The 17,408-nt window shown below is 40.1% G+C and overlaps 1 protein-coding gene across 1 annotated transcript; it reads left to right on the top strand.

Annotated features, from left to right (window-relative positions):
- Nucleotides 1-10,631: 10,631 nt before the first annotated feature.
- On the top strand, nucleotides 10,632-15,449 carry PNRC1 (proline rich nuclear receptor coactivator 1). Its single transcript, XM_020963062.2, has 2 exons — nucleotides 10,632-11,414; nucleotides 14,357-15,449. The coding sequence occupies exons 1-2, from the start codon at nucleotides 10,872-10,874 to the stop codon at nucleotides 14,798-14,800; spliced, it is 987 nt and encodes a 328-aa protein (XP_020818721.1). The 5' UTR covers nucleotides 10,632-10,871; the 3' UTR covers nucleotides 14,801-15,449.
- The last annotated feature ends 1,959 nt before the right edge of the window (nucleotides 15,450-17,408 follow it).

The following is a 17,408-nucleotide window of genomic DNA, read 5'->3' as shown; positions in this document are numbered from 1 at the left end:
GTCCTGGATACTCCCTCCTCTCTGGATTTTTGTGATACTACTCTCTCCCAGTTCTCATCTTGACAGTGTTCCTTCTCAGTCTCCTCTGTTGGCTCATCATCTATGTGTCCCCTTACTGTGGGTGTTCCCCAGCATTCTGTCCTAGGCCCCCCTTCTTTTCTCCATTTATACTCTTTCTCTCAGTAAGTTCAGTAGCTCCCATGTGTTTCATTATCACCTTTATGTTGATGATTCACAGATCTATATATCTAGCCCAGTCTCTTGAACTTCACTCCCAAATCACCAATTGTCCATTGGACATTTCAAACTGGATGTACCATAGAAATCTCAGACTCAACTGGTTCAAAAATGAACTCATTTTTTTCTACCTCAAACCCTCATCTATTCCAAAATTCCCTATTTCTGTTGAAGGTATCATCATTCTTCTAATTTCCCAGGTTGATAACTTTTAACATTATCTTTGATTTCTCACCCCACAAATCCAATCAGTTGCTAAATTGTGTTATTTCTACCTCTATAACATTTCTCTCATTAGACACTAGCTCTCCTCTCACAAACCTACAACTTTAGTTCAGGTCCTCATCAATTGTCATCTGGATTATAGCAGCCTCCTAAGTGGTCTCCCTGCCTCAAGTCTCTCTCTACTCTATCCAAAACACTGATGCCAAAATAATTTTCCTTAAGCAATGATTTGACCATTTCCCTAAACAAGCAACTCCTATTACCTCTACGATGAAAAAGTCTTTAGCTTTTAAAGATTTTCATGACCTGGTCCCACCTATCTCTCTAACCTCATTGGACATTTCTCTCCCTCACTCATTCTGCAATTCAGCCAGTCTACTCTCTATGACTCTGCACTGACAGTCTAACATGACTGAAATTTACTCCCTTCTCTATTCTACCTCATAGTTGCTGTCTTCCTTCCTTTTTTCTTTTTCTTTCTTTCTTTCTTTCTTTTTTTTTGTGAGGCAATTAGGTTGTTAAGTGACTTGCCCAGAGTCACACAGCCAGTAAGTGTTTTATGTGTCTGAGGTTGGATTTGAACTCTGGTCCTCCTGACTCCAGAGCCAGTGCTCTATCCAGTGCACCACCTACCTGCCTCAAATGCACGGCCATTGCTGTCTTCCTTTATGTAGCCCAAGCATTAAGACTGCATGAAGCTTTTCCTGATCTCCCCCAACTACTAGCTCCATCTCTTTCAAACTACCTTATATTTGACTATTTTTTTTAAAAACAAACTACTTTATATTTAACTATTTTTAAAATTGTATTTGCTCACTTTGTGTTTATATTGTATAAACATATGTGTACTTTTATATCCCCAATTAGAATATAAGCCTCTCATTTTTCATTCTTTGTACTTTTATCCCCAGTGTTTTGCAGAATGCCTACCATCTAATAGGCACTTAATAAATGCTTGTTGATTGATTGATTATGAAGCCAAAATATAATGATTTTACTAGACAGGATAGAAGAGAAAGAGAGAGAAGTTAGAATCAAAGCTAACACTGTTGTTGAAGGATGAAAAGAACAACAGTGCCCTGGTCAAGCAGATGTTTTTTTAGGAAATTTTCCACATGGCAGGAGTTTAATAAAGATGTTGACTTGCCTTGAATTAAAGATTTAGCCAACATTAGATGAACAGGATATGACTGGTGACAGCTGGAAAACATTTTCAGTTAACAGAACATAAAGTCATAGAACATTAAAGCTGAAAGGGGGCCTTAGAGATCAAATCTGAGAGATTTGAAATGATTTGCCGAAGGTCACATATCTGCCTAGTGGAAAAGCCAGAATAAGAGCCTAGCTCTCTAGATGTCCCATCTACTATACCATACTGTCTCTGAATCAGTGTCTAACATTTCCTAATAGTAGTAAGTATATATGCTTTTAGCACTGTCAGGAATAAAAGGTGATGGGATATGTTGAGCTGCGGACCATAGTGGGATAAAGAAGGAGCAGGAAACTCCCTCTTGTCTAGCCCCTATGTTTGTATAGTTGGCCATTTAGTCTTGTTCCCAAGTCTTCCCTGCAGGGTATGATTTTCTCTCTAGTCACCATCCGCAGCTCCGTTCTCTGATGGGCAAGGCTTTCCTCAAACCTCTCTCTTTGAGAGAGGAATAAAAAGACCAAACTCTAAGTCTTCCTTCACAGGGACTATCCTAGGGTGAGTCAAGCCTAGATTTCTTTTAGTCTAGGTTTACTTGGTCTTTCTCTGCTTTAGGGAAGTCTTAAGATATGAAGCAATGGAATTTCTATTCAGTCTACCCCCAAGCCCCTATGCTGGGAATGTTTCCAGAAGTTATGAAAATTTCCCTCTCTCCCAGAGTACACTGCAACTTCTTAGTGGCATTTAACCCCCAAGGGCACACACACAAATTAGTATAGTAATAACTACCATGGAGTCTTATAGAAACTGTTTTCTCTTAATTTTTTAATTTGATTTTTTTATTTACTATTTAACAAACACCAAAAAAAAGAGCATTTCTATATACAAAGTAGAACATAAAGAAGATTGCATATGAAACCATGAATCTCTTGTTGGCTTTTTCTTAGTATATAATAAACTCAACACATTATTTTCAAAACTGGCCTGCTTGCTGGTATTTTCTTCTGAACTTTTTTATTTGCTCCACTACATACTTTTTAAAGGGTTTCAATGGCACTTTTTTTTCCTTTTCTTCTACTTCTGGTATTATCATCACTACACTCCTACTTCCCTAACTCTCTCCCAGGTAAAGATAAAACCTGATACACTTAAGATGTGGAAGGAGATACACATTTTTACACTTATTTATTACGAGTTCTTTTTTTTTCTGTTTTTAACACACACCCACACATTCAGCTATCCTCCCTCATTTCTCTACCTTGATTACCACAGCCTCTACCCTTCACACTACCCATTTCCTAAGCCAAACCTCACCTCCTATTAGGTCAAAAGGTGGCAAGGAAACTCAAGAGCAGGTGCTGCTATAGTTGTCTTGGAGATGCACCAAAGTGGCATATCCCACTGGTCGGGAAACAGTCGAGTCTATGATCTATGAAATCAAACTAACAGTTGAATTTGTGTGAGATTTGTAATAGATAAATACTGTCAATATTTCTAGTTAGAGGAGTTTGGAAGCAAGTTAGATCATGAAAGAATAATAATAAATGTAATGTTGTTCTCTGTTTCTCTCTCTCCTCTCATCACGCCCCCCCTCAAATCTGGTCTATAAATATTTGGTAATTGTATGGATCTTCATGCCTGAGTGAACTTACACTTGATTTGAAGCACTTCATTTACCTCATCCCAAGATGGTGGAAGATGTTACACATGGAGGGTGCACTAGGCTCCAGACCCTGGTTCTAGACAGGGTTTTTGGTGATGAAGCTTAAGGTTTTGGTGGTAGATGGTATCAAAAGGGCTGAAGAGTTGTTCCTATTAGATTATTTGGTGAAGCAGAGAAGAGTATATGTAGTACCTCTACATGAAGCAATAGGTTCTAGGTTGAAGAGGCGTTCACATTAAATCCCTAAGATGGTATAGGACTAGGGAACTCACAGGATGTAGCCTTTCTCCCTTGAGGGGACTGGATTTTGGAGGCTTCTTCACTCAGGAACTAACTCCTACAGGGTCTCAATTGCCAAATGTTGTGGCCTTTTCTCAGTTCTTGATCTTTCTGCTGCATTTGACACTATTGACCAGCTTCTCTCATTTTCCTCTCGGTTTATGGCTGCCCTTCATCAATGTTTTTGCCCCTTTAACTATGGCTGTAGCTTTCCTTTCACTCTGTCTTGGGCCCTCTTCTCTTCTCACTCTACACTCTTTTCTGATGATCCCATCAGGTCTTGCCAATTCCATTATTGTCTCTATGCAAATGACTCCCAGATCCATATATCTAGCTTCAGTACCATATTACCCACTGCTTATTTGCCATTTGCAACCAGTTGTACCCACAGGCATCTCAAACACAACATATCCAAAATATCTCCTTCCCCCAAACCAACTTCTTTCCAACTCCCCTATTTCTCTAAGGTTACTCACTCACCCTGGTTCAAATCCTTAGAGCCATCTTTGACACTTCTACCTCCCACGCTCCCCAGGTCCAATCCATTTCTGGAACTTAACTATTTTAATTTCATAACACCTACTATATTCATCTCCCTTCCACTCAGATAACTCAGCCTGCCCTAGCAGTAGACTCCTAACTGTTCTCCCTATTTCGTCTCTTTCTTCTCCATATGGATTCAAACTCCATAAGTCGTTGGTGTTCCTAGAGCACAGGTCTGATCTTGTCACTTTTTTGCTTCAGAAGGTTCAGGTCTCTCTATTGTCTCCAGGATGAAATGCAAACTCTCCTGGCAATTAAAGCCCTCCAGCCTACCTCTCCAGACTTATGATACGTTGCTCCTCTTCACAATTCTACCCAGACTCACTTGATGCTCCTCTTGCATGATAACCCACGTCTTCATGTAATTTGTATATATTTTGTATTTATACATATACACATTCTCAGTGGGGATCCATAGATGTGTTTCTCATGATGGAAAAGCAAGCTTCTTGAAAGAAGCAAATATACGATTTTTCTTTTTGTGTTCCTGGTGCCTAGCACCATCTGGTAAGATGCTTAAGACATGCTTGATTTCTACATGTGGAGGAACTGCCTACTCTGTTTTGCTTCATTTGAATTCTCTAAACCTCAGTTTCCATATACATAGAATAAGAATCATTCAACTTTCTTTACCTTAGTCACAGAGTTGTTGTGAAGAGTAAATGAGGTAGTATCAGTGAATGTGTTTTGTAAAATTTAAAATAAGTGTTACATAGGTACGCTTTTGAGTTTTGAAATAAGGCCTGTGAATTTATCAGTGTATGGAACTCCTTGAGAAAATTCTTTTCAAAATGATCCAAATCACTATTGATCAGAGAAATGCAAATCAAAACAACTCTGAGGTACCACCACATCACACTTATCAGATTGGCCAACATGAAAAAATAGGAGAATGACAAACGTTGGAGAAGATGTGGGAAAATTGGAACACAATGCATTGTTGGTGGAGCTGTGAAATGATCCAACCATATTGGAGAACAATTTGGAACTATGCCCAAAGGGCTATAAAAGTATGCATACCCTTTGACCCAGCAATAGGACTTCTGGGGCTATATCCCAAAGAGAATATAAAAATGGGAAAAGAACCCACATGTACAAAAATATTTATAGCAGCTCTTTTTGTGGTGGCAAAGAATTGGAAATTGAGGGGATGCCCATCAATTGAGGAATGGCTGAACAAGTTTCTGTATGTGGTAATAATGGAACACTATTGTGCTATAAGAAATGATGAGCAGGTGGACTTCAGAAAAACCTGGAAAGACTTGTATGGACTGATGCTGAGTGAAGTGAGCAGAACCAAGAGAACATTGTACATGATAACAGCTACGCTGTGTGATGACTAATTTTGATAGACTTAGCCCTTCTCAGCAATGCAAGGATCTAAGACATCTCCAAAAGTCTCATGATGGAAAATGCTATCCACATCCAAAAAAAAAGAACTATGGAGTTTGAATGCAGATCAAAGCACAGTATTTGCTATTTTTTTCTTCTATTTTGTTTTGTTTCCTCTTTCTTGTGGTTCTCTCTATTGGTTCTAATTCTTCCTTATAACACGACTAATGTTAAAATTTTTAAAAAATTTAAAAAAGAAAATTCCTTTCAGAGTAGGGCTTCTTAACTTTTTTGGGGGGAAGAGGGAGTATCCTAGAACCATATGGAAGTCTGATGAAGTCTATAGACCCCCATTCAGAATAATGTTTTTAAACACATGAAATATAAATCATAGGATTAAAAAGGAAACCAAATATATTAAAGATATAAGGGAAGATAGGGATTGCATGTAGTACAGTGTTTGTGGAATTGCCTTGGAGCATTTACAGGGATGGGTCATATTTGGCTTGTGATTAGTGATCAATATCCAAAAATCAAACTTGGCCAAAAAATGCACCATTATTGGCTCATTTTGAGCTCTCTAAATCAGGTGGTTGTGTCTGCTCTCTTTCAGTTTAAAATCTGAACCGTTCCTTTGGTCTTTCTTTGTAAGTTTTTTCCGGCATGAATAGTATCAGGAGATGCTGGTTTGGTCACAATGTAAATGTTTGTCTAATTGAAAGTTGACATCATACATATGCCCTGCTTCCTCAGCTAGGTTGATTGTAAGATTGTAAGATCCTTTACAGCAGCAGACACACAAAACCCATTATATGTTTGCTTTTGATAATTTTACAATAGATATTTTAAAATGTGATTCTGTACCCTGCTGTGCTTGGTTGGGGTCTTTTGCTCTTTTTCATCAACTGACAAACAAAAGATCACCACCAGAAAGCTAGGGTAGGATCCTTTGGAGAAGAATATTCCACTTTCTATTCTTAGTAGGATTGGAAAGCCAACAGGGCTGGTGTGAGAGTAGAATTCCAGAATCAGTGACATTCCCTCTCCACCCCTCTTTCAATAGCAGGACAATAAGGTACCTAAGGAGGACAGAGGAAAGTCACTTCTTAAAGGAAAGCTATAGGGAGGGAAGCAGAGAGGCACAGTAGAAAGAGCACTGGATTTCAAGTCAGAGAAGCTAGGTTCAAATACTGGTTTTGGAACTCATGCTATTTCACCTCTGGCTCTGTTTTCTCATATGTAAAATGAAGGGGTTGGATTAGACAGTCTCTTCCAACTCTAAATCTATGATTCTAAGGACATTGCTTTGGAGTTTTCATTCATAAAGAGATGTTAAATTTTTTTTCTTTTTCTTTTTTTAAAATTTTATTAATTTATTTTGATTTATCAATAATCACTTCCATATGCTTTTGAGTTTAAAATTTTTCTCCCTCTGCTTCCCCACCACCCTCCCCAAGACAGTGCACAATCTGATATAGGCTATACATTCCTATTAAACATATTTTCACATTAGTGGTGTTGTAAGTAAAACTTAAAACCAATAGGAGGAACTATCAGAAAGAGGAAACAAAACTCAGCAGAAGAGAAAAAAATAGCAATTCAACTTTCATAGTTCTTTCTTTGGATGTGGGTAGCATTTTCCATCATGAGGCCTCTGGAGATGGCTTAGATCCTTGTATTGCTGGGGAAGGGTTAAGTTTATCGACATTAGTCATTGTACAACATGGCTGTTATTGTGTACAATGTTCTCTTGGTTCTGCTCATTTCACTCAGCATCAGACCATATAAGTCTTTCCAGGTTTTTCTGAAGTCAGCCTGTTCATCATTTCTTATAGCACAATAGTATTCCATTACATTCATGTACCACAACTTGCTCAGCTTATTCCCCAATTGATGGGCATCCTCTCAATTTCCAATGCTTTGCCACCACAAAAAGAGCTGCTATGAATATTTTTGTACATGTGGGTCCTTTTCCCATTTGTATGATCTCTTTGGGATACAGACCTAGAAGTCCTATTGCTGGGTCAAAGGGTATGCACATTTTTATACCCCTTTGGGCATAGTTCCAAATTGTTCTCCAAAATGGTTGAATCATTTCACAACTCCACCAACAATGCATTAGTGTTCCAATTTTCCCACATCCTCTCCAACATTTATCATTTTCCTGTTTCGTCATGTTGGCCAATCTGACAGGTGTGATGTGATACCTCAGAGTTGTTTTGATTTGCATTTCTCTAATCAATAATGATTTAGAGCATTTTTTCATATGACTATAGATGGCTTTAATTTCTTCATCTGAGAACTGTTCATATCCTTTGACCATTTATCAATTGGGGAATGGCTTGCATTTTTATAAATTTGACTTAATTCTCTATATATTTTAGAAATGAGGCCCTTATCAGAGAGACTAGTTGTAAGCTTTCCCAATTTTCTATCTTCCTTCTAATTTTAGTTGCATTGGTTTTGTTTGAGCAAAAACTTTTCAATTTAACGTAATCAAAATTATCCATTTTGCTTTTCGTAATGTTTTCTATTTCTCATTTGTTCATGAATTCTTCTGTTCTACATAGATCTGATAGGTAAACTATTCCTTGCTCTCCCAGTTTGCTTATTGCATCAGCCTTTATATCTAAATCATGAACCCATTTTGACTTTATTTTGGTATTTGGTGTGAGATTTTGGTCTATGCCTAGTTTCTGCCATACTCTTTTCCAGTTTTCCCAGCAGTTTTTTTCAAAGAGTGGGTTCTTATCCCAAAAGCTGTGGTCTTTGGGTTTATCAAATAATAGATTACTATAGTCATGGACTACTGTGTCTTGCATATTTAACCTGTTCCACTGATCCACCAGTCTATTTCTTAGCCAATACCAAGCAGTTTTGATGATTGCTGCTTTATAATACAATTTAAGATCTGGAATTGTGGGCCACCTTCCCCTGCATTTCTTTTCATTAGTTCCTTGATATTCTGGACCTTTTGTTCTTCCAAATGAATCTTGTTATTATTTTTTCTAACTCTATAAAATAATTTTTGGTAGTTTGATTGGTATGGCACTGAATAAGTAAATTAGCTTAGGTAGAATTGTCATTTTTATTATATTAGCTCAGCCTGCCCATGAGCAACTGATATTTTTCCAATTATTTAGATCTGACTTTATTTGTGTGAAAAGTGTTTTGTAATTGTGTTCATAGAGTTCCTGGGTTTGTTTTGGGAGGTAGACTCCCAAATATTTTATAATGTCTACAGTAAGTTTAAATGGAATTTCTCTTTCTATCTCTTGCTGTTGGGCTATAAGTACTTATTTAAGCAATAAGTAGAACTATCTAGAAGATGGAGGGGAAACTTTTCAATTCAGTAAAAAATTACACAGGCTGAGAAGGCTGGAGGGGGTAAAATCTTTAACTATAAGATAAAGTAGCAGATCCAAAAAGGTGTTTACAAGGTTTTACTAAGCCCTTATATGACAGTAGAGTATGGGGGTGGAAAAGAAGACAGGATTCTAACGTCATTGAGAAAGTTAACAGTTTCAATCTGATGGAAAAATCATATATAGGAGCATAGATTTAGAGTTGGAAAGGATTTCACAAGTCAACAAGTCCAGCGTCCTCATTTCTACAAATAAGGAAACAGAATCCAGTAGATATTAAGTAACTTGCCCAAGGTCACACAAGTATTAATCTCTGAGCTACCATCTCAACGTATTAATCAACCAATCAATCAACAAGCATTTCTTTAGCCTTACCACGTGTGTCAAACCTTGTGCTTAACTCTTGGTACACAAAGAAAATGGAAAGACAGTCCTTTTCTTAAAGGAATTTACATTCTAATGGAGATGTATAAGATAATTTGTTGAACCAGTAACATAAAAAATTTGCAGGGAATAAAACACCTTAAAGGGGCAGAAAGCTAAGGATTCTAAAAGCTTGGGACAGAGCATTCCAGGCATGGGGAACAGCCAATGCAAAGGCACAGAGATGGGAGAGTGTCCTGCGTAAGAGCTGAAAGTAGGCCTGTATGTCTGGATGGTAGAGCGTTTGGAGGGGATTATTAGAATTTAAGACTGGAAAGTTGGGAAGGGGCCAATTTGTGAAGATTTTTAAATGCCAAACAAAGAGCTTTATGTTTGATCCTGGAAGTAACAAGAGTCACTGGAGTTTATTGAATAGCTGCGGACAGACCTACGTACGCTTTTGGAAAATCACTGCGGCAGCTGTGTGGAGGATGGACTGGAGTAGGAAGAGAAAGGAAATTGGAAAGACGATATGCAATAGTCTGGGCAAGGTACGTAGAGGTCCTGTAGACTAAAAAACCAGTGCTCTGAATCTCAGCCCTTTTCAAAGGAAGGGAGTTGAAATGTTCGTCCTTTCATTCAATTTATCCCTGGAAGGTAGGACTGGTGCTTTGCATTTCTTTTGTATTCTCCACACAGAGCTGGGTTCTATAAAATGTCCCTGAACTTGAAGACTGCACGGGGGTGTAAAAGCCTTTCTTTGGAAGTTACTTTGTCTAAAAATACACTTTATTTCAGCTAAATTTCAGCTATGAAGGGCAAAGGAAATCCCAATTCCCTTTTGCTGGACACTAGTAGAAAACCTTTTTAATTAAGATGCTAACACGTCATTCAAATTTCCCTAATTTTCCCTCTGCTTGCCTATGTTACGTTGAGCTCTTCTGACTCTAGGCAAAACTTCCTATGCTACATTATTTCTTGAGCGGATACGCTATCATAGGCTTGTTGCAAAAGAATATCTTACGAAGCACTTTGAGATCTCTGCATGAAAACTGTTAGAACAAAGTCCTATTATTTGCTAGATATATAATGACACACGATCGCTACCTATCCAAGGTCAGTGGTGGAGCTGGAATTATTCTCGGGGTAGCCCTCCCACTTTCCTTTCCCTTGCCCCAAACCAAAACAAGTCTGGGGTCTTCATGTACAGAGTAAAACAGCTGCGCTAAACCAAGAGCACAAGGAAGGTTGGAAGCTGACGTGGAACTTCATTGTTCCGGGGATCGGAGGGAGCCTACCCGGGGCGCCTGCGCAGTAAGTGCTCTTTGTGCTAGGGCTGCAGCAGGGCGGCTGTTGTTTGTGTCTCTTCCTGGAAGGGCGGGGGAGTGGCGGGAGGCAGGAGGAGGCGGGGCAGGCGGGGGCGTGGCTCAGGCCCCCGAATTCTGTTTGGCCGTCTGGCTCCGAGAAGGTCGGGCGCAGGGCGGGGTTTCTGATAACAACACTCCAGGCTGAAGTCGGGGCTATTTGTTGCTGCGCTGCCGCCGCTGTACGGGAGGTTGTCCCTTCCCCAGCTATGCTCCGCGCTCTTCCCGCACTCTCGTAGCCAGCGCTTGAGCAGCACTTGCGTCCCGTTGTCCTGCGACCACTCTCTTCCGTCTTTTCTTTCTACTTTTTCTTTTTTTCTCCGTTCCCTAACTGCCCCCCACCTGCCAGCTCCATGACGGTCGCCTCAGTCCCGCAGCGGGAGCCGCTTATCCTGGGCTGCCGCCTGGCTCCGCTGGGCTTCGCCCCCCGGGCTTACTTCGGACACTTCCCCATGATGACCGCGGTCCCGCCGCCTTTTCCCCGGCTCCCGGACCCGCGGGCTCTGCCCCCCAACCTCCTCCTCCACTTTCTGGGTGACAGCCGCTGCCGGACCCCACAGCCGCCCACTCCGGCGCCCCCGCCCCCGCCCCCGGCGCCCCCGGGAACCTGCAACCCCCGGGCAGCCCCCAAGAAGCGAAGAAAGAAGAAGGTCCGGCCCAGCCCAGCGGGACAGCTTCCTAGCCGCTATCACCAGTACCAGCAGCACCGGCCGAGTCTCGAGGGCGGGGGCAGCCCGAGTAGAGCCCAGGGGATCCCGGCCCTTGCGCCCGCCGCTGCTGCGCTTCCCGGCTCTGCTCCAGGAGCCCGGGCCGAGGAGCCGAGCTCCACTGCCACCCTGGGGAGCCCGCTGCCCGGCGCCGCTGCGGCCAGTCCCCCGCAGCTGACCAGAAAGGAAGTAAGTGGGGCGGTGTCGAGACATCGGGATGGGGCATACCGAGAGCCCCGGGGATGCAAGAGGCCAGGCGAATTCCCTTCCCCTTCCCCCTCCCCCCGACCTTGTGTGGTTAGGGGCCCGGGCTGGGGTGGAGGGTGGAGGGGGAGTGAAAGGAGCAAGGGGGGGTGCGTCTGTCTGTTTACTCGGGAGGGAAGTTTCCGTGACGCCTGCTTTGGTTCTAGCCCTAAGGGGGGAGGGGAGAGTAAGGAAGGAGGGAGCCGGAGAGGCGCCTGCATCTCTGATTGGTCCATGAGAACTGGCCAATGAGCGGACCCGCTGGGCCCCAGCAACAGCCCCGATTTAGAAGGCTGGCGGCTGGCGGTGTTCCAGGGGCTTTCGGTGTTCCGGGCACGCGTAGGGAGGTGGAAGAAAGGGGGCTTGGGTGGCTGGGGAAGGCGGAGGGAGAGGGAATTACATCAGCTCGAGGCGGCCGCGGGGAGGGGCGCGCGCTCTACGTGCAGGGCGCTCCGTGGCTTATGAAGGAGGGGGGCTGGGGGTGGGGATGGCCCGCTCCGTTTCGGTTTCCAAACCCTTGGCTTTGGCGGCGGCGCGCGTACTGGTCGGAGCGGCGCGCACACGTCGGTTTCCTTCCCCCACCCCCACCCCCTTTCTCTAGATTTGGGGGGTTTTGTTTGTTTCCTTTTTCTTGTGTTTTCTTTTTTTCGCCCTTAGTTCTTTTGCTTCTGCCAGGCTAGGAGCAGCCACCTCCTTAGCAGCTCTAGATAGTTTTAATAATGAGTGTGGATTCCGTTTTGAAACTGTTAACCTCCAGTGATGCTTACTTAATTGGCACCAGCCGCAGAGTAATTTGGAAGGCGTCCTTGAAGTGTAGCGAACTGCTGGCGGGAGTTGGCTGATTGTTTCGGCCGTCTCCTTTAGGCCATAAACTGATACTCTCCCTAGGGAATTCGTACCCTTTGGATTAAGCGCCTTTTTTTTAAAATTGCTTAGAAAGGCAATCTGTAGAATAATCCGTTAGATAGAATTTTGTTGTTGTTTTTTTGAAGATGATAATACGGAGGGGATGGTGGGAAGAGTGATTGGCTGACCGATTTTTGTTCCTTAAACCTTGTTTTGACAGGAAACAGAATAAAATTTGCCTGAGATTAATAATTCATTTAGTCCTAAAACTGGAACGGTCAACGAAACCAAACCTACCATTTGGTCCCTGACTTGCCCAAGGTCACATAGGTAGTCAATGATAAGCCGCATTTGAACTCGGGTCCCTCTGACTGGAAATCCACTGCACCACAGATTTCCCACAACATGGGATGTTACTCGTTCATTTAAAGTAGTTATCCTTGTGCCAAATCGTGGTGTGTTCAAACGATAGCTTCTAATCCAACTGAGGTAGAAGACAAAATTTAAAATTCGAAGTTTTTACTTGAAGGAGAAAAACTGATTTGATATGAGTTTGAAATGAAACTTGAAACAAATGAACTTAAGGAGAACAAAACACTGTCAAAGCTGATGATTTCTAATAGGGAAAAGACAAGATATGTTCTTCATTTCCTTAAATCTTGTAAACCTCTTCGAGGGAGCAGCCTCGATTCCTGCCTCTGTAATCCCTGGCACAACAGCACCTCTAGTTTAAGTATTTAGCATTCCTGAACAGTATCTCCGAAGGATGCCCATAAACTACGTGGAGCCCTAATTAAGAATTCCTTGTAGAGGAAAGCTTTTCTGGAGGCTATTAAATAGAATTAAGTACATTGTAGAAAGAAGAGAACTGGCTAAAAAATTGGTCAAAGTAAAAAAAAATAAAGACTATGACAGGAAAACATTATCCATTATTTTAGAATTTAATTTGTAGAGTTTTTTTCTATAGTCATATTGATAAGTTTTTGTGTGCCTTCGAAAGAAAGGGATAACTAATCTTCTCTATAAATTAGTATTTCTTCTATGATAGTTTCCAGTAGTTTGCCGATTGTAAAAATTTTTTGTATCCTTTACATCACATTATTGTGTGGTGTAATTATTTGACATCACCTTCCATCAACTTGGATAGTTGCAGGATTGCTTCTTTTCCTATCATGCCTTCAGGGGGCCAAGTAAAATTAAACAGTAGAATGAATGATGGATTGGGAGTGAAACCTAAGTTTGTGTTCTGTTATCTCGGCTAGACCTCCCTGGGCTGCAGTCTCCTCATCTTTTATATGAGGTATTTAATTAGCAAAACTCACAGTTTGCTCTTCCCAATACTCTGAATGGTCAAGAAATGCCAGTGTCTATTATTTAAAATGCTTTTTAAAAAAATACTGTAAAAGAAACTTCATCTAGTTCATTCTTCCTTTTTACAAATGAGGAAACTTGAGACCCTTAGAAATATGAAGTGATTTGCCCAGGCAGATCATTCAGGTTAGTGGCAAAGGCTGGGATTTGGACTCAGGCCTTTCAATTCTAGTATACAATTCATGCAAATGAACTTTAGTCAGAATACTTTGTTGCACTCATATCTTCTTCTCTCCTTCCTTTTTTTAAAAGAAAGTTCCAATAGCCTCTTTTATCCTGGCTCTTAAGTCAGGAGTTCTTAAACCTTTTTGTGTGTCCTGGACCCCATTGGCAGTCTGGTGAAGCCTAGGGGACCCTTTTTCAGAATAAAATAAATATACAGGATTACAAAAGAAATGAAATAGATGAAAATACAGTTGCCAGGATAGTTTTAAAACAAACTTATTGGACCCTAGGTTAAAAACCTCTGCTGTAAGCATCAATACTAACCACTGCCAAAATAGGTATAATGACAATACGTGCTATACAGAATTGAGTTGATACTTATAAAATGGGAGCTTTTTTAAATAAGGTAATCCAAAAACAGTAATAGGAGGTACATATTTAAATGAAATGAGAATATCTGTCTTAAGACTGGAATAAGATTCATTTTATGTTCTTTGTCTTTGTAGGTTTTTAAATCAAAGATGGGAAAGTCTGAGAAGATTATCATTCCCCCTGGCCAACTTGTTCACAGTATACATTTGTGTGAACAACCAAAGATTAACAGACAGAAAAGCAAATGTAACATACCACTAACCAAGATCAGCTCTGCAAAAAGAAATGAAAATAACTTTTGGCAGGATTCTGTAGCATCGGAAATCATTCAGAAGCAGGAGAAAAAGCCTTTTAAAAATACTGAGAACATCAGAAACATGAATCTGAAGAAATCAGCTTTTCAAACTGAAGTGAGCCAAAAGGAAAATTATGCTGGGGCAAAGTTTAGTGATCCACCATCTCCTAGCGTCCTTCCAAAACCTCCAAGTCATTGGATGGGGAGCACTTTTGAAAATTCCAGCCAAAATAGGGAGCTGATGGCAGTACATTTGAAAACTCTCTTAAAAGTTCAAGCTTAGTCTCCAGATTCAAACTATGTATTAAAAACATAGTTTTTCAAGGTTTCTGGATACTTTAAAAAAAATCAGTACAGAAATTGATATTTGCCTTGTGACCAGAAGTGCAAAAGACAGTTTTAAAAATGTCATTCAAACAAACTTGTATTTTATATTTTGTAAATACTGTATACCATGTAATATGTGTATATTGTTCATATCCTGAGAGGTACATTATAGTTTTGTTATGAAAGTATTTTGCACTGCCTTAAATGGTAGGTGTTTTGTATATATAAAGTGGAGAAGTTTAATGTGTGCTAAGGCACATGAATGACTGATGCATTTGCACAAGGTATTCTGAGAACTTTTCAAGGAGAAACAGTTATCTCATTTCAAGGTGAAGATCTAAATGTGAACAGTTTACTAAATGCACTACTGAAATTTTAACTCTGTGGCACAATCATTGTAAACATGGGGTTTCTGTGTTACTCTAAGATAGGTTTCTGCTTTCTGATTGCAAATATTGGTAAAACTATTGTTTCCACTTTTACCAAAGTTAACTTTGTGTTTGGTCAGGATCCAGTCATTTTAAAGCATTTCTAACTGCTTTAATGCCAGAAAAATTGGTTGTATTCAAATTTTAAAATAATAATTTGGCCTCCCCTTTAAACAAGTCTTGTGTCTTTGTGTTTGAATGCTTTCTGTTATTGAATGTGTGTGGCTGGGGAGGATGGGGGTGGCTCAGTGTGGGATTGGATTATTTTCAGACTAGATTATTTAATTTTAGCTAGATCTTTGTATTTTAGTTAGCCAGTTATAGCTTGAACATGCAAATTGCATGCCCTTTTTCTGTCTGTTCCCTAAAGCTTGGGGGTGAGGGTAGGATGGAGAAAGGAGCTGGATTTTGGATAAAAGGGATAAGTAGACAGCAACTGATTTGGGAAATTGGATATTTCTCAGGAAGTACTTCAGTTTAGAATCACATATCAGTCCAAAGAAGCTGTAGCTTTCTGAGCAGTAGGACTTCCCCCCTGTAATTTATAACCACAACCAACACAGTAAAGGTACAGCAGACTTCAGGTAGTATCCTGTGTACATATTGACATTATCAGTTTATTTTTGGTCTTTAGCATTGGTTTTTAAAAGTTCTGCACTTAGAATGGTGAAGATATAGTACATTTACACTTAATCTTGTGTGAACTTTAGTTGAAAGTGATCTTGAATTTGAAAATACATTGCAAGTATTTATACTTGAGCTGTAGAAAGGTATTTCTAAGAGGGTGCCATTCTTAGAAAATACTGTCATTTTAAAAATATGTTGATGAATTCTAAAGAGGCATTCATTATAAAAGGTTTTTTGGGTGAGAAAAAAAAGGATAGCAATAGATATAGCTGGATCTAGAAGATAAGGCTCAATTTTTACCAAAAGTAGTTTGTTCTGATCATAGCTCTTGAATACTCAATCTAATAGCATTTTGTGTAGGTTCTTAGACATTCACAGGGACTGACCCTTTGAGATTGGTAATGTAGAAATCCTAAACTGGCTTGTGCCAATGAAAATTATATCCTTACCCCACCCCCCCATTTATAGATTGAGAAACTCATTCCAACCTTGTAGATCCAGGAACCTGGGCTTTTTCCCAGGGCTTCTAATAATTTTTCCAGTATGCCACAGCTGTTTATCCTGATCCTGGAATGGTAGTGTTATACTAATGTAGAACATAATAGTTGAGGGCCCATTTTTTTTTAGTGGAACCTTCTGCTAATAAATTTGCAGAACACATTTTGTAAAACCTAATGTACAGCGTGAATTCAGAATTCAAGTCCGATGCCTTGAAATTCATTATTTCTACTCTTCCTATAACCATATAAATTAGGTTTTGTTTCATTTTACTGGGGCTACATGTTTGTTTGCATGTCTCTGCCAGGTTTAGGCTAGTGATAAGGAGTAAATGGTGGGAACTGATAAAAGGGCTGAAAGGTGACCTTGGTCACTAAAGTAAACTCCAAATCTTATCTAGAAGACTAAGCACTACTGACCTTTAAAAAAGTAGGTTAGGTTTTTAATATTTATGGTGACTGGTACTGCAGCATGTCAGCCTGCTTTTTAAACATACGCTTTATACATTGCTACTACCATTGTAGTGTTTTTTAAAGTAAATTAGAGCTGCTTATTGATCACATTTGCCTTGGTTTAAATGATCTGTACTAATTCTGTTACCTTTTCCTACATAGATTAAAGAAATAGCAAAGGAAATAAAATTTCCTTTCCTGCTTCCCCCACCCCCAAACAAGTATCCAGTCATAAAGCTTGGTTACCATGAAATTTTTAAGTACTTCATTAGCGTAATATAGCATTACATGTGGGGAGACCAAACCAATTTATTCACTTGTTAATTAGGTATATGCAGTCCCTATTTTTCAAGTAAGGAAACTTAGAAACAAGGCACCAAGACCAAAGTACAGGTTTCAGGCTATGGTTATTAGACCTCAGTGCTTCTTCACAGGGTCCAAGAGATATATTAAGCCAAAATAAAGCTATGTTTTTAATCAAACAATAGGTTCTGATCCCAAATCCAGTATATCATTATAAAAGATTTTGAAACTGAGATATTTGGATTTTCAGAAATAC

The sequence above is a fragment of the Phascolarctos cinereus genome, unplaced genomic scaffold (genome assembly GCF_003287225.1).
Source record: "Phascolarctos cinereus isolate Bilbo 61053 unplaced genomic scaffold, phaCin_HiC Scaffold_5;HRSCAF=322, whole genome shotgun sequence".
Classification (NCBI taxonomy): Eukaryota; Metazoa; Chordata; class Mammalia; order Diprotodontia; family Phascolarctidae; genus Phascolarctos; species Phascolarctos cinereus.
The sequence above is the reverse complement of the archived record's forward strand: the minus strand, read 5'-3'. Positions and strand labels throughout refer to the sequence as shown.